The 14582-nt window shown below is 37.0% G+C and overlaps 1 protein-coding gene across 8 annotated transcripts in view; it reads left to right on the top strand.

The window, feature by feature from the left end:
* NCOA1 (nuclear receptor coactivator 1) overlaps positions 1–14582 on the top strand; it is a 241570-nt gene that overhangs the window by 186048 nt on the left and 40940 nt on the right. For all 8 annotated transcript variants that reach the window (XM_043604407.1, XM_043604405.1, XM_043604408.1 and 5 more), the window contains 3 exons: positions 3148–3295; positions 4661–5981; positions 9264–9444. In XM_043604407.1, coding sequence (XP_043460342.1) covers positions 3148–3295; positions 4661–5981; positions 9264–9444 — 1650 coding nt within the window. The remainder of the gene's footprint in view (positions 1–3147; positions 3296–4660; positions 5982–9263; positions 9445–14582) is intronic.

Raw genomic sequence — 14582 nt, 5'->3', positions numbered from 1 at the left:
ACCTGCTATGTACTAGGCTCCATATGAGATATTATCTCACAACATTACCGGCTCCGTTTTAGTGATAATGGGCGAAGATTAATTTGCATTATGAAGTCCTAAACTTGTAAATGACAAAGTCAGAGTTCAAGTCTAAATCTGACTTCTAGGCTCTTATTCTTTTCATTGAACCATATTACTGTCCTGTTTACCTTTCTGTCTGAACAGTTGAGCACCAGAAGAATTTTAGTTAACGGGATAGATAGTCTTAATTAAGTTCTAATAATTAAAACTTTACTCTATTTAATATTACCTTTGTTTCTTTTCAAAGAGTGACTGTGTGAATTATGTGTGCTGTCTTTTTTCCACACACTACCATCCAAAATAAATAATCTAACTTGAAATTTTAAGTGTAGTGATTTCCTTGAATGAAGTTAAGAAGGGTTCCCCAATTTTGGAATTTTTACTAGTTTAGATAGATATAATCCTACAAGTTAAGGCAGCCTAGTTACCAAAGGACCAATCATATTTCTGTAATCCACATTAAAGATCTTAGTGTTCCCATGCTGGTCTGAGTTTCTAGTTCTTTCTCACTTTATACAGCTTACCAACAAATCAAGAAATTTCTCTCCATTAATTTTCATTATAAAAATTAAGTCCAGAGTCATGTAAGAGCAAGAACATAAACTGAGATATAAGCATTTATCTTATCAGCTAAGATTTAAAATCTATCCTTTAAAGAAAAGTTATAGTAGTTGATCACAAGTCATTATTAGTCTGTTTAGATGAGATTCAAGTTGAGGGTCAATCAGCAAGTACTTACTGGGTGATTTTATATGCAAAGCATTGTGCACAATTCAAGGAGAGTGGAAAACAAGAATGGGACACAGAACTAGCCCTTATGTTTATTTTAGCTGATGAAGAAAAATAAATGTCTGAAGTTATCTGCCTCTTATTTAAAGAGATACAAAAGTGACTTCACTCATATGAAATGTAAGATAGAAAACAGATGGACATAAGGGAAGGGAAGCAAAAATAATATAAAAGCCGGAAGGGGGACAAAACGTAAGAGACTCTTAAATATAGAGAACAAACTGAGGGTTGCTGGAGGGGCTGTGGGTAGGGGGATGGGCTTAATGGGCAAGGGGCATTAAGGAGGACCCTTGCTGGGATGAGCACTGGGTGATATATGTAGGGGATGAGTCACTGAATTCTATCCCTGAAATTATTGTTGCACTATATGCTAACTAACTTGGATGTAAATTGAAAAATAAATAAATATATTAATAAAAAATAAAGAGATATAGAAGAAATGTTTAGGAAGCAATGAAAAATAAGATTGGAAATGTAAGTGGTAGTCAGATTGTACATAGCCGTATTGTCCAGTATGGGAGACACTAGCCCCATGTAGCTATTAAGTAGTTGAAATGTGGCTAGTGTGACTGAGGAGTTGAATTTAAAATTTTATTTAATTTTAAATTTAAATAGCCACATGTGGCTGGTGGATACCATATCGGACAGTTCAGCTCAATAGTGAAGAGCCAGTGTTTTCCAGCAGAATGGGGAGATCCTAAGGTCAATAAACAATGATGAAGAAATAGACCAAATGGCATAAGCAAAATAACATGAAATATATCTTGCTTGGCCCTTTACATAGCTATAGCTTTATCATTATCCCAAGTTAATAATTTATTTAAAAATGCTACTTTTTGTTGTAGATATATTTTCCAAAACATATTGGTAAAGATTTAACAGTTTGGGATTTAGGTACACCAAACATTTATTTGTATCCTTATACAAAAATTACTCATTTCCTTTAAGACTGTCTTTCATTAGATGTTATTTCATTAAGTACTAAATTTCTCCGAATGTTATATTTGGTAAATGTACCAGTGATTTGGCCGAAATTGCCAAATGGGTAAGGAATGTGGTTGGTTGGACATAAATCTTAATCCTTTCAATTAAGTTTATATCCTAATTTTGGTACTTAGTTTGATTTGTGTATGGTATAGATTTACAACAGATTATGCCCGCTTCAGTATGTAAAGTATACCCAAAGCAATAAAAGAGAGTATGTCTTCTCTTTACTTAAAGTAATATGTAGCTTCAAAAAATATTTAGTGATTGGTCATTTTAAGTCTTTTTAACATGTCTTTAAAATGTAATAGAAGGGCTTTCTGAAATGTCTTTGAAGAATAGGACTAACATTTATTGCAGGCTAAATTGTAATAGTCATTTGTGGTAGTAATTCTTGTTTTTCAGTGAATATGGTTTTTAACCTTGGTATAGCTGAATCTACCTACTAAATCTTTCTTAAAATAGAATTTTATTATATTGCTAAAATACCTATGACATTTTCTTACTTAGTAGTCTGATATAGCCTTTACATATTTAATAAACACTTACCAATATGGCTAGAATTTGTCTGCTGTTAATAAAGCTTTAAGACAAAAGCAGATCATGTTGTTTATGTAGTAATTTGACTGCCTTAACCTAGTTTTTGTTTTTTATATTAGTAACCATTGGCTTTATCTTGATTTGCTTACTACACTAAATTCAAACATCAAAAACAATACATATATGTGAATACAGTAATTTGTCAGTGATTTACATTCCTGAGTGAAAAATTACATTTGAATTTCAGTTAAGTGACTCTGCATACTAATAAAAACAGAGAGAGGGTGAATTTCATGGTATATGAATTACATCTCAGTAAAGCTGTCATTAAATAATCAGCCAGCAAAGGGAAGGAAAAAAAGAAAAAAACTTGTTTGAGGTAATACTGAAAGGGAAAGGAGAGAAGGTTACTTCCTGGTATTTTAATTACTTCCTGGTAATTTGAAGAGCTGTCCCATTATGGAGAAAAATTAAGGTTGACTTTTTTTGCCTGGTTTGAAGTTTCTTCATAATTTTAACTTCTGTGAAGAGGCACTCGTTCAAGTAGTACTAAATGAAAACTTGTCATTAAGTGGTCTATTTCAACCAGAATCTTTTTCCCCCCGCTCAGATCTCTGCTTTGTCTGAGGTATTCTTTATTTTGACTGAGCAGGCAGCGGTTGGGAGGGCATTTAAAATGAGGTTCGAGGTAGAAGGAAGGCATGGTAACTCTCCTCCACCCAAAGTGCAAGTGTCAGAATTTTAACTAGGTTTTTCTTTCGTTTGAAACAGTGATGACCCGTGGCACTGCGTCCAGCCCATCCTATAGATTCATATTGAATGATGGGACAATGCTTAGCGCCCACACCAAGTGTAAGCTTTGCTACCCTCAAAGTCCAGACATGCAACCTTTCATCATGGGAATTCATATCATCGACAGGTACTACTTATTTGGAGAGCTTCATATGATATAAGTCAGTTCACATATCTCTTCTTAGAGAAGAAATTTTTTATACTCTTTAATGGCTAGAAAACAAAAATTCTAAATTAAAACTAGCGTGATGAGTATATAATCAGTATATCCATACTGGGTTTTATAGTTTTGTCGTGTAACAGTAGCCCTACTTTTTGTTGTTTTTGTTTTTGTTTTTTGTTTTGTTTTGTTTTGTTTTGTTTTGTTTTGTTTAAAAAGGGACACAGGGAAGGTTAGGCTGAAAATATGTGTTTTGGGGGTAAAAACCAAAAAAGTGGCTAAAAATATCCAACATTCCACCTGTGAACTTTGGTCTTACAAAAGCTTTCAGAGTTTGTTACTATTGTTATTTTTATTTTTAAAAGCGTTATATTTTCGTTCGTGCAGACTCGATGGCTCCTGAGTTCAAGTTGACAGTTTCTGGAGCTACAAGTCATTAAACTATCAACTTGAGATTTTCGAGTGTCATTGCCTCTAATTTGTTCCCCTCTCTAAATACATTTTACATTGGTATATATGGTAAATTCATGGAACCATTCTTTTATCCTATGAATTATTCAAAACCCTACACTTGTAACTATTTAAAATGTAGCATTAAACAAAAACAAAGACATTTCCCCTCACTTCATCTTTTCCTCATCTGATATATTTGCTTATTGGAACATGGTAATACCAGTCACAAATCTGTTGTCATAATTATGGATTTGAGTAAAGAGCTCGATGAAAATCTGAATTCAGTATTCTGTTTTTTTCTAATTTTAGTTTAATTTATTCTTGTGAGTGGAATTAGCACAGTTCTTTTTTTCATATTGTGATTTCTCTTTCAAAACATCTGCTATGTCTGCATATCACCCTTTTTAATTTTTACATCAGTGACACAGTATTTTCCTTACCCAGTCTTCCTCTTTGGAGTTGAAATACTTAAAAGCTGTAACAAGGGAGTCATGAATAAAGACTTTATAAACAGAGGTGTGGGAAGTTTCTCAACCAAAAATATTATTGTAATGTTAAGTATTTATATTACATTTTGAAAAGTTTAAAAGTACCTATATTGGATTTTTTCCAAGGCCAAGAAAGATTTCTTTTTCCTATAACTGAAACCATTATCAAATTTATGGAACCTTGAGCACCATTTCCCATTAAGTGGTGCTAATATTTCACAATAGTACTAATAGCCCACTGTTTCTCTTTAGTTTAAGGTGATACAGAAGCTCTTTTCTTGATGGCTTGCAGTATTAATAAGGTTAATGGTCTTGGTTTATAATATGCATCATAAAAATATTTTAATGGACACCAGTGGAGATGTTTGAATAATGTCTTTTCTCCTCCTAGGGAACACAGTGGTCTTTCTCCTCAAGATGACACTAATTCTGGAATGTCAATTTCCCGAGTAAACCCGTCCGTCAATTCTAGTATCTCTCCGGCTCATGGTGTGGCTCGTTCATCCACATTGCCACCATCCAACAACAACATGGTATCCCCCAGAGTAAACCGCCAACAGAGCTCAGACCTCCATAGCAGCAGTCATAGTAACTCTAGCAACAGCCAAGGGAGTTTTGGATGCTCACCTGGAAATCAGATTGTAGCCAGTGTTGCCTTAAACCAGGGACAGGCCAGTTCCCAGAGCACTAACCCCTCCTTAAACCTCAATAATTCTCCTATGGAAGGTACAGGAATATCTCTCGCACAGTTCATGTCTCCAAGGAGACAAGTTAGTTCTGGATTGGCAACAAGGCCCAGGATGCCAAACAATTCGTTTCCTCCTAATATTCCAACATTAAGCTCTCCCGTTGGCATGACAGGTACTACCTGTAATAATAGTAACCGATCTTATTCAAACATCCCAGTAACATCTTTACAGAGTATGAATGAAGGACCCAATAACTCCGTTGGCTTCTCTGCCAGTTCTCCAGTCCTCAGGCAGATGAGCTCGCAGAATTCACCTAGCAGATTAAATATACAGCCCACAAAAGCTGAGTCCAAAGATAACAAAGAGATTGCATCCATTTTAAATGAAATGATTCAGTCCGACAACAGCTCTAGTGATGGCAAACCTCTGGATTCCGGGCTTCTGCATAACAATGACAGACTCTCAGATGGAGACAATAAATACTCCCAAACCAGTCACAAACTAGTGCAGCTTCTGACAACAACAGCAGAGCAGCAGTTACGGCATGCCGATATAGACACAAGTTGCAAAGAGGTACTGTCTTGCTCAGGCACTTCCGGCTCGGCCTCTGCTAACTCTTCGAGCGGCTCTTGCCCCTCCTCTCATAGCTCACTGACAGAGCGGCACAAGATTCTGCACAGGCTCTTACAGGAGGGCAGCCCCTCGGATATCACCACTTTATCTGTCGAGCCTGATAAAAAGGACAGTGCGTCTACTTCTGTGTCAGTGACTGGACAGGTACAAGGGAACTCGAGCGTAAAACTAGAACTGGATGCTTCAAAGAAAAAAGAATCAAAAGACCATCAGCTCCTACGATATCTTTTAGATAAAGATGAGAAAGATATAAGATCAACTCCAAACCTGAGCCTGGATGATGTGAAGGTGAAAGTGGAAAAGAAAGAACAGATGGATCCTTGTAACACAAACCCAACCCCAATGACCAAACCTGCTCCTGAGGAAATTAAACTGGAGTCCCAGAGCCAGGTAGGTAATTCCTTGCTTTAGAGAATGAACGTGCATAGTTATTTTTCCCTTTTCATTTGTTTTCCTCCAGCCATAAACCAGATTTGGATTCAGGCTGTGTTTTGTCCTACCCACTGAGCATATATTAAAAGATTAGTATCAGTGGTTGAAAAAATCACAGGATGCCCTCAAAAGTTCTCGTTGGAACTTCGGAGGGCTACAGTTTTAATGTGGCGTTCTAAGCAAGTAGATGTTTTCTTCTTTCTATAAAATCAGTTCACAACTTTGGAGATTTTTGAGCATACCTTTCCTGCCCCCTCCTCCCAACCCGACCTGTTGAATCCAACTCTGAAAATAGAACCCAGAAGTCGGTATTTTAAAGGAGCTCACCAGGGAACTCTGACGTATAGCTAAGTTTGGGAAGCTCCGATGTAAGTGAAATGGGAGAGAAGTGTGAGGCGGTGGACAGGACTGTCTCGTCTGGCTTGCTTTGCTATTCAATTTCCTTTGAAGCGTTTTCTGAGGCTGTTTTTCTTCTCAGCGTTCAGCCCTTATCAGAAGAGGGACTTCGAGTATTCTGGGAAGTAGGGTACATAACAGGCCCTGACACAGAAGTGAACACAAATAGATCTTTGCATAAATTGTTATGAATTAGAAACCTCTATGTTCAGGCTGAAGTGGGGGTGGAGTGAAATTAACAGCCAGCTTCATTTATTGAATAGTTGCGTGGACTCAGGAAGAATTTAAGAAAAACTGAAAATATGGTCTCTTCGCCCTAGGAGCTAACAACTTATTTAGATGGAATATAGACAAGTATGAGATAGCTGGAAATACAGTTACAAAGCAGCTTATTAATGAGACTCTCCGTTGTGAAACAAGATTCACACTTAGTGTGCATAGGTCTTTCATTTCTTGAGCCGGCTTTATATTCTACCTTTGTCTCACAGAGATCTCTCTCTTCCCTCAGACATACTGCATTCTAGGCACATGGAAGTCCTTGCCATTCCTGGGATAAGCCATGTCTCTTCTAAGCATCTTCTGCCTTGCTCTCCTTTCTATGTCTGCTGAACTTCTCCTCATCCTTCACAGACCAGTTCACACATCATCTCTATAAAACCTCCCCCTCTAGTCCTCGTTAGACATTTCTTTCCTCTGCATTCATAGTGCTCCGTATTGTCTCTGTGCCATTTGCAATAACACTATTGTGGTTAATTCTTCATTGTGCTCTTTGAGGATGAGGCCATCCCTCATGTTTCTTGGTACAAGTAAATTAATACTTTGTTTTTTAAGCTGAAAAACAGCTTTAAATAATAACTATATTAAAACTCTCACTCCTTAAAGTTAACTGTACGATCCTGGTACATCTGTTTTAGTTTACATGTACGTGCATTTCTGCTGAGTTTATACTAAGAGTGGAATTGCAAGATTATAAGATACGTGTATGTTCATCTTTAGTAGATAATGCCAGTTTTCCTAGTGTCTACAAAGAATTCCTTCTAGTTGTTCCATGTCCTTGCTGATAGTTGGTATTGCCAGTCTTTTAAATTTTAGACATTCTGGGGTCTGTGGTAGTGGTACTTCATAGTTTTAATTGGCATTTCCTTAATAAACATTTATTGATCATTTGGATATCTTCTTTTGTAAATTGCCTATTCAAGTGGCTTGCCCATTTTCCCAATATGTTGTCTTTTTCTAATTGACTTATAAGAGTTCTTTGCATTTTTTTGGATGAGTCCTTTGTTGGTTATATATTTGCAAACTTCTCCATGCTTTGACTTGCCTTTTCTTTCTTTTAATGGTACTTTTGATGAATTGAAGTTCTTCATTTTAATGTAGTCCAATTTGCCAGTCTTTTCCTTTATAATTAGTACTTTTTGCACACGTGTAACAAAATACATGTGCAAAAATGTTCATAGTAGTTTTATTTGTATTAGCCCCAGACTGAAAATACCCATAAATCCATCAGAGTAAGATGGATATATAGTGTGGTATGTTCGTACAATGGGTTCGTTTTCAGCAGTGAAAACAAATTACCTGCTGCTACATGTGGCAAGATCTCTGAATCAGAAATGTAATGTTAAGTGGAAGATGTCAGACATTTAAAAAATGCATGTATATAATTCTATTTATGCAGTCTGAAAATAGAAATTTTAGTTGTATTAAATAGTGAAACCCTGTTTTATGTTGATGAATTATCTCAAAGTAATCCTAATAGAATAATATTGGGAAATAAAGGTCAGTTTCCTCCTATGTATAACCTCATACAGATGTAGGGATACCTGTCTAGTCTAGAAGATATGTTTCTGGGGTTTTTTTTAATTAATTAATTTTTTTAATGTTTGTTTATTTTTGAGAGAGAGACACACAGAGTGTGAGTGGGGGAGGGGCAGAGAGAGAGGGAGACAACAGAATCCGAAGCAGGCTCCAGGCTCTAAGCTGTCAGCACAGAGCCCACTGTAGGGCTCGAACTCAAGAACTGTGAGATCATGACCTGAGCCAAAGTCAGACGCTTAACTGACTGAGCCACCCAGGAGCTCCTAGAATATATGTTTCTTATTTTATCAAATCCTCAAGTGGAAGTGACCTTCTTAGGATCTTTGAAGCTGATGTGCTATTTATTAAGATATTTCCCAAACTATTTCAAATTATAAAGTTAACATCAGTGTGAATTTATTTTTCATTCCATCATATAGTAAGTCATTTTACAAGATTATAAAAAAATATGACAGCAAAAATCATCCATGATCAGTGTAACACAGTACTTTTGATACTTCTTTGCAGTCCAATCTTTTTCCTGTGAGTAAATTTTGTACCCAAATATAGTAGACACATATTATGTGTATATTATCTTATACCTTACACTATATTAATATCATAAGCATCCACATTTTTTCTAGTAGCTCACATAATTTTAGTGAGGCCCCAATCTTCCTGATTATTTCTGCTTTCTTTCCCTCATAGTCACACTTAACTCACAGAGTATAAGGGAGCACCTTTTTTTCTTTTTTAAAAAAGAAAAATTTTTTAACGTTTATTTATTTTTGAGACAGAGAGAGAGAGTATGAACGGGGGAGGGTCAGAGAGAGAGGGAGACACAGAATCTGAAACAGGCTCCAGGCTCTGAGCTGTCAGCACAGGGCCCGACACGGGGCTCGAACTCACTGGCCGCGAGATCATGACCTGAGCCGAAGTCGGACACTCAACCAACTGAGCCACTCAGGCGCCCCAGGAGCACCTTTTTTTCTACATTGATTCAGGTAAAGTATAGAATATATTTTCTCTAACTTTGGTTTCCGTTCTTAGTTTACAGCTGACCTTGACCAGTTTGATCAGTTACTACCCACACTGGAGAAGGCAGCCCAGTTGCCAGGTCTGTGTGAGCCGGAGAGGATGGATGGTGCGGTCACCAATGTAACGATCAAATCAGAGACCCTGCCAGCTTCGCTTCAGTCCACCACTGCCAGACCCACTTCCAGGCTGAATAGTATGTGTCGAGGAGAAAACCTCATTTTAAATGTTTAATGATAATATGGGTTAGTGCTTTTGTCTCTCACCATTACCGCACAGACCATTTGTTTGTTGAGAGTAAACTGTCTTTTCTTTTCTTTTTTTTTTAAGTTTATTGATTTATTTTGAGAGAGAGAGTGTGTGTGTACGCAGAGGAGGAGCAGAGAGAGAGAGAAAGAGAGAGAGAGAGAGAGAAAGGGAGAGAGAGAGAATCCCAAGCAGGCTTCACACTGTCGGTGTCGTCATGAGATCATGACTGACCTGAAATCCAGTGACATATACTTCACTGACTGAGCCACCAGGCCCCCAGAGAGTGAACTATCTTCTTAGTAATGCCACTGTAAATGATATACAGTTACTTTTAAACATATAAACTTGACTCATCATGTGTATTTTAAATTATGGGATAACTTCTATCCTTTTGTAATTAATGTTGAAGCAAATAATTTTGTGTTCTTACCCAAAATATTCCATAGCAGGAATTTCACAAATATAATATTGGTCAAATTGTATTTCCCAAAGTGTCTTCATTGAACACTAGTCCTAGGAGTTGGAAAAAAAAAGGGATTTTGTGCGAAAATCCACTGGGCGGATGGTACATGGCATGGCACGTATGCCATTCCACAGTGCATATTAAAGGTTTTAAAAAGTCCTGTGTTAAAGATACCAGTGTAGATTTCTGTAAAGCATTGACCATACTTTCCTAATTACGGAATTCCTTTTCTCAAGTAATGCATTTTTTCCCATGGAGCACCATTTAGGAGACAGCTGTGTTGAAATAGGTCACTTCTACTCCAGCCCAAGGAGACATTTTGATAGGATAATACTGCATGAAGATAGGGCTGTCAAGTTTTTTTCACCCATCAAATTTTGAAGTTTACCATAACAGTGGTGGTAATTCCATTGTGTCATCTGGAAACTAACCAGCTCACTTTCAAAATTTGCCTGTGTTCCTGACCAGTCTTGTCATTCTTCTGATGGGATCAGATGTGGGACTCATTTTATTTCAGTTCTACTGCAGCTTTTAGCTGTCATGACACACCTCCTAAAAGTCTGCCAGGATTTCCAGGAAGCTGGAAAGAAAAGTCTTGAGTCATTTCTGACATTTTTGGAAGCAGTTTTTCAGCTGACTAGAGCATTGGTTGTAAGCAGGAGCCCAGATTCAAGTCTCCCATTCTCCATTTATTAACAGTATTACTTTGGACAGATAAATTTTTTGAGCTTTATTCTCCTTATCTGTAAAAGGAGAATTAGAATTAGATGAAATGACTCCAAAAGCCTCTTCTAATTGGAACTGAGAGGCTCCAGACTCTGGGATGGCAGACACAGTTGGAGAAACAAGAAGGTGCAAGGCTAAAAGGCAATAAAATGAAAGTCTGCATACTGATTGGTTTGATCCTGGTCCCATTCTCCATCTAATATGGGAGACTGGAGGATTTATCTCAGGAGACACTGAATGACCAGAACAGAGATGACTGGCTATAGCTATGGAAGGAGAGCTCCCTAAAGTGCAAAGATCCTCCTGCCATCTAATATCCAACAGAAGGCTCCCAGGAGACAGGCCTCACGCTTAGCTCTCAAAGTCAGTGTTTTAGAACACTAAACAGACACAGCTAGACATCACCAGGATTTTGAGGGAAGTCTGCAACTTGAAAGAGAGTAAAAGAAACAAACAGAAAAAGAGTATGCGGTAGAGCTATACGATGAGTGCATGGACTAAAAAAAAAAAAAAAGCTGAAATTTTTGAAAAGATAATTTATCCATAAATAATATGGGAAGAAAAAAGGGGGCAACGAACAAGAAAGAACCTTTGGAAATGAGATATCCAAAAATTTTAAATTTCAAGATAACCATTAGAAGACAAAGCTGAGAAAAACTTTAAGAAAGAAAAAAAAAAAAAGACCAAAAGACAAATAGAAAATTTGGAAGAAAAAGTTAAGATCAACCTAGGAGGGCCAGTAATGGTAGATAAGAATTCCAGAAACAAACAAACAATGAAAGAGGGGGAAAACACGGAAAAGAAGATATTTTCAAACAAATGAACGAAAAATCATATGAAATCACTGTTAGGGAATTGGGGACAAAGGGCGTAGTAGGAGAGGTAGATATGGGAGAATTAAGACTTCCTCTGCCATGATGGGAAGTTGGTAATCTGAAATTAAGATATCAAAGAATAGCAGCATACGCATATTTAGAAATAAATAGGTAAGTGCCAAAGAAAACACCTACACAAATCGAGAATGGTTGAGGGGTAAAGCTTAAAACTGCTTTTATTCATAATAGACCTTTTGGTTCTGACTTTAAAAATTATGTACCTGTATTAATTTGATAAAAATTAAAGATAATACAAATAGAAAGTGTTTTCTAGCTCTATAGGACTGTGAAAATGGAGTGTTTTTCCTTCATAGTCTGTCCTGAGGCAAATAGCTCTTTCTTCTCTCTTGAGATTTCCTCCCCTGAATATAGCTCCATATATAAAAGTATATAAATAGGCCAGAATCTGTTAAACCTTGTGCTATAGTGTTGGCAAAGGCCAAAAGCATAGAAGGGAAGATACTGAGGTAAACGAGGGCAAGGATGATAGATGCAGACAGCCGGTCTATATGGTTTCAATATAGACAAGAAGGAAAATAAGATTTTAGGAGGCATAAGGCTAAGGAAACAAGTTGGGCAGAATAAAGGATTGAAGAAGGAAAAAGAAGATGGGGAGTCCATCTTTTTATAGGAGCCCATTACTTTGTATGGATATGAAAAACTCTGTAGTCTGTGTCATGACACATCTATTATACTTACTCTAGGACCCATCCATTTTCTGTAATTATCTTTGTTTTCTCCAAAGTTACTTTCTTTGTTAAATTTTCTATCTCTCTTTCCTGCCACTGGCTTTTCTGGAATTTGAGATGTCCATCCATATACACTGACAAAGGCCTAGAATGAACAATCTTGGTAGCTAGAGTGTATCTTTAGCTAACGTGAGAAACCCTTTTGCTCTGGCAGTGAATGTAGGTTCTGATTATAGAAGCCCTATTTCTTTGTTGCTGTTGTGAGAGAGTGGGGCTTGGTGATGGGGAAATCCTCGTGGCAGCCCAGGCACCCACTCTGGGAGATTCCCTGGGCAGAACCCCCACCCTGAGTCATGCACTTACCCCTTTAATCCCAGGGGCAGATGCCAGAGTCCTCTGCACTTGGGGCAGGGCCTGCTGCAGCTGTTCAGTGGCCCAGTCGCCCCTGGCTTGTTCCTGTATTGACCACTGAGCTTGGGGGTGTTCTGGTCTTTTGGGAAAACTCCCCTTCTTGGAGAATCTTCTCTTTCTCCCACTGTAGATTTTTTTAGTTTTGTTAAGGTTTTACCATCAGTTTGTCCCCTCTGTTTTATCTTTCAGAAACTCTGTCGTTCAAGTCAGCTGCCATACTTCTTTTGCCTTTCCTTCAGCTGGAGATTTCTTTTTTCTTTTTTATTTCTTTTGTTATTTCAGAGATAATTTTGGAGGGAAAATAAAATACAAGGATAAATCTGCCACACTGAACCAGAATATTGCCTTAGGTCTCTTTACATATGAGAAAATTAAGATCCAGAGAATGAAAAGAAAGAAAAAATACAGACAAAAACTTGCCTGAAGTTTTCCACTTAGTATATGCAGAATCAGGATTTAAATCTCAGTCTGCCTGGTTTCAAAATATCCTGTCGACATGCACACCACACACCCATGCAGTGTGACCAAGTGATTTAAATAATGTTGTTAGAAATGTACTATAAGAGCACAGCAAGAGACGGTGTAGGAGGGTATTATTGGTCAAAATATGTACAATATGACCTCTTCGGCAGCACCTTCAAAACCTCTGCTACGTCCTTTTGATTGTCTTCAGCTCCTTATCCTTTGAGGGTGGATTTAACTCCTGAAATTTTCTGGAGTTATTTGGAGCCAAATTTGTTGATCCAAAAAACAATAATACTTTCTTTTAACCAGAACCAAAATTAGACTAACTATAAGGAGATATATTTTTTTGAGGGACCTGAATACTGTTTTAGATCGATCTAGAAGAATTCCAAAAATATTTGAACACTGACAACTTCATTGGAATAAGTGAATGATCTCGTGAAGTGGTTGATATTATGTTTGATGGACATACACATTCTGAGATTATTATTTTTTAAAGATCATTAACTTGTAGCACGTTAAAATAATTATATAACTCAAAAAATAATGAGTTTTACATAAAGCACTTTTTCAGTAATTAAAAAAATCCATTTTAATTTCCCTTTTACAGAGTATTGTGCCTGTTGGTATCTTTTGCTATTTTATAAAGCTGTAATGTATAATCTTATGTAGAGATAATTTACTACATATGAGAGCATAACTGAAATAGAAGTTCTAAATAGAATTGCTTGGTCAAAGGATAGATAGATTTTGCCAAATGACCCTTCTCAGATATTACACCAGTTTACACTCTGAGAATGTTCTTCTTTCTACACATCCTAAGACATCGAGTTTACACACTTTCTCATCTTTGCCAATCTGATGGTTTGGTTTTTTAAAGTATCACAGTATAGCTTTAATCTGTATTGCTTTTTTTGTGAATTAGGTTGATCATTTTTCAGTGATCTGTGATTCAGTGATTTTTCAGTCACGTGGATGTGACCTGTTCATATTCTCTCGCCATTTATCTATTGGATTTTTCCATTTTTATCTTATGATTTATAGGAGGGGTTTTTTTTAACATAAGTTAATCTGTTGTCTACATCACATTTAGCAAAACAAAACACTGCAACTGCTGTGCTTTATTTTTATTTAGAAAAATAAAACACTACAACCAAATGTAACACAAAACTGAGCCAGAAACCTCTTAACCAATGGCTGAGGCAAGTGGCTGACCGTCGGAATCACTAGATAGGGATGGTCTGTTAAAGGAGTAGAATGTGCAAAAGCCGCTGCCATGGTTAGACAATGGTTTCTACCTGTGTGCAGAAATTTTTATTTATTTATTATTTATTTTTTTTAACATTTTATTCATTTTTGAGAGACACAGTGTGAGTGGGGGAGAGGCAGAGAGAGAGGGAGACACAGAATAGAAGTAGGCTCCAGGCTCTGAGCTGTCAGCACGGAACCCAATGTG

Source organism: Prionailurus bengalensis, chromosome A3, assembly GCF_016509475.1.
Source record: "Prionailurus bengalensis isolate Pbe53 chromosome A3, Fcat_Pben_1.1_paternal_pri, whole genome shotgun sequence".
In the NCBI taxonomy this organism is placed as follows: Eukaryota; Metazoa; Chordata; class Mammalia; order Carnivora; family Felidae; genus Prionailurus; species Prionailurus bengalensis.
Note: the sequence above shows the minus strand (reverse complement) of the source record. Positions and strands in the feature narration are given on the sequence as shown.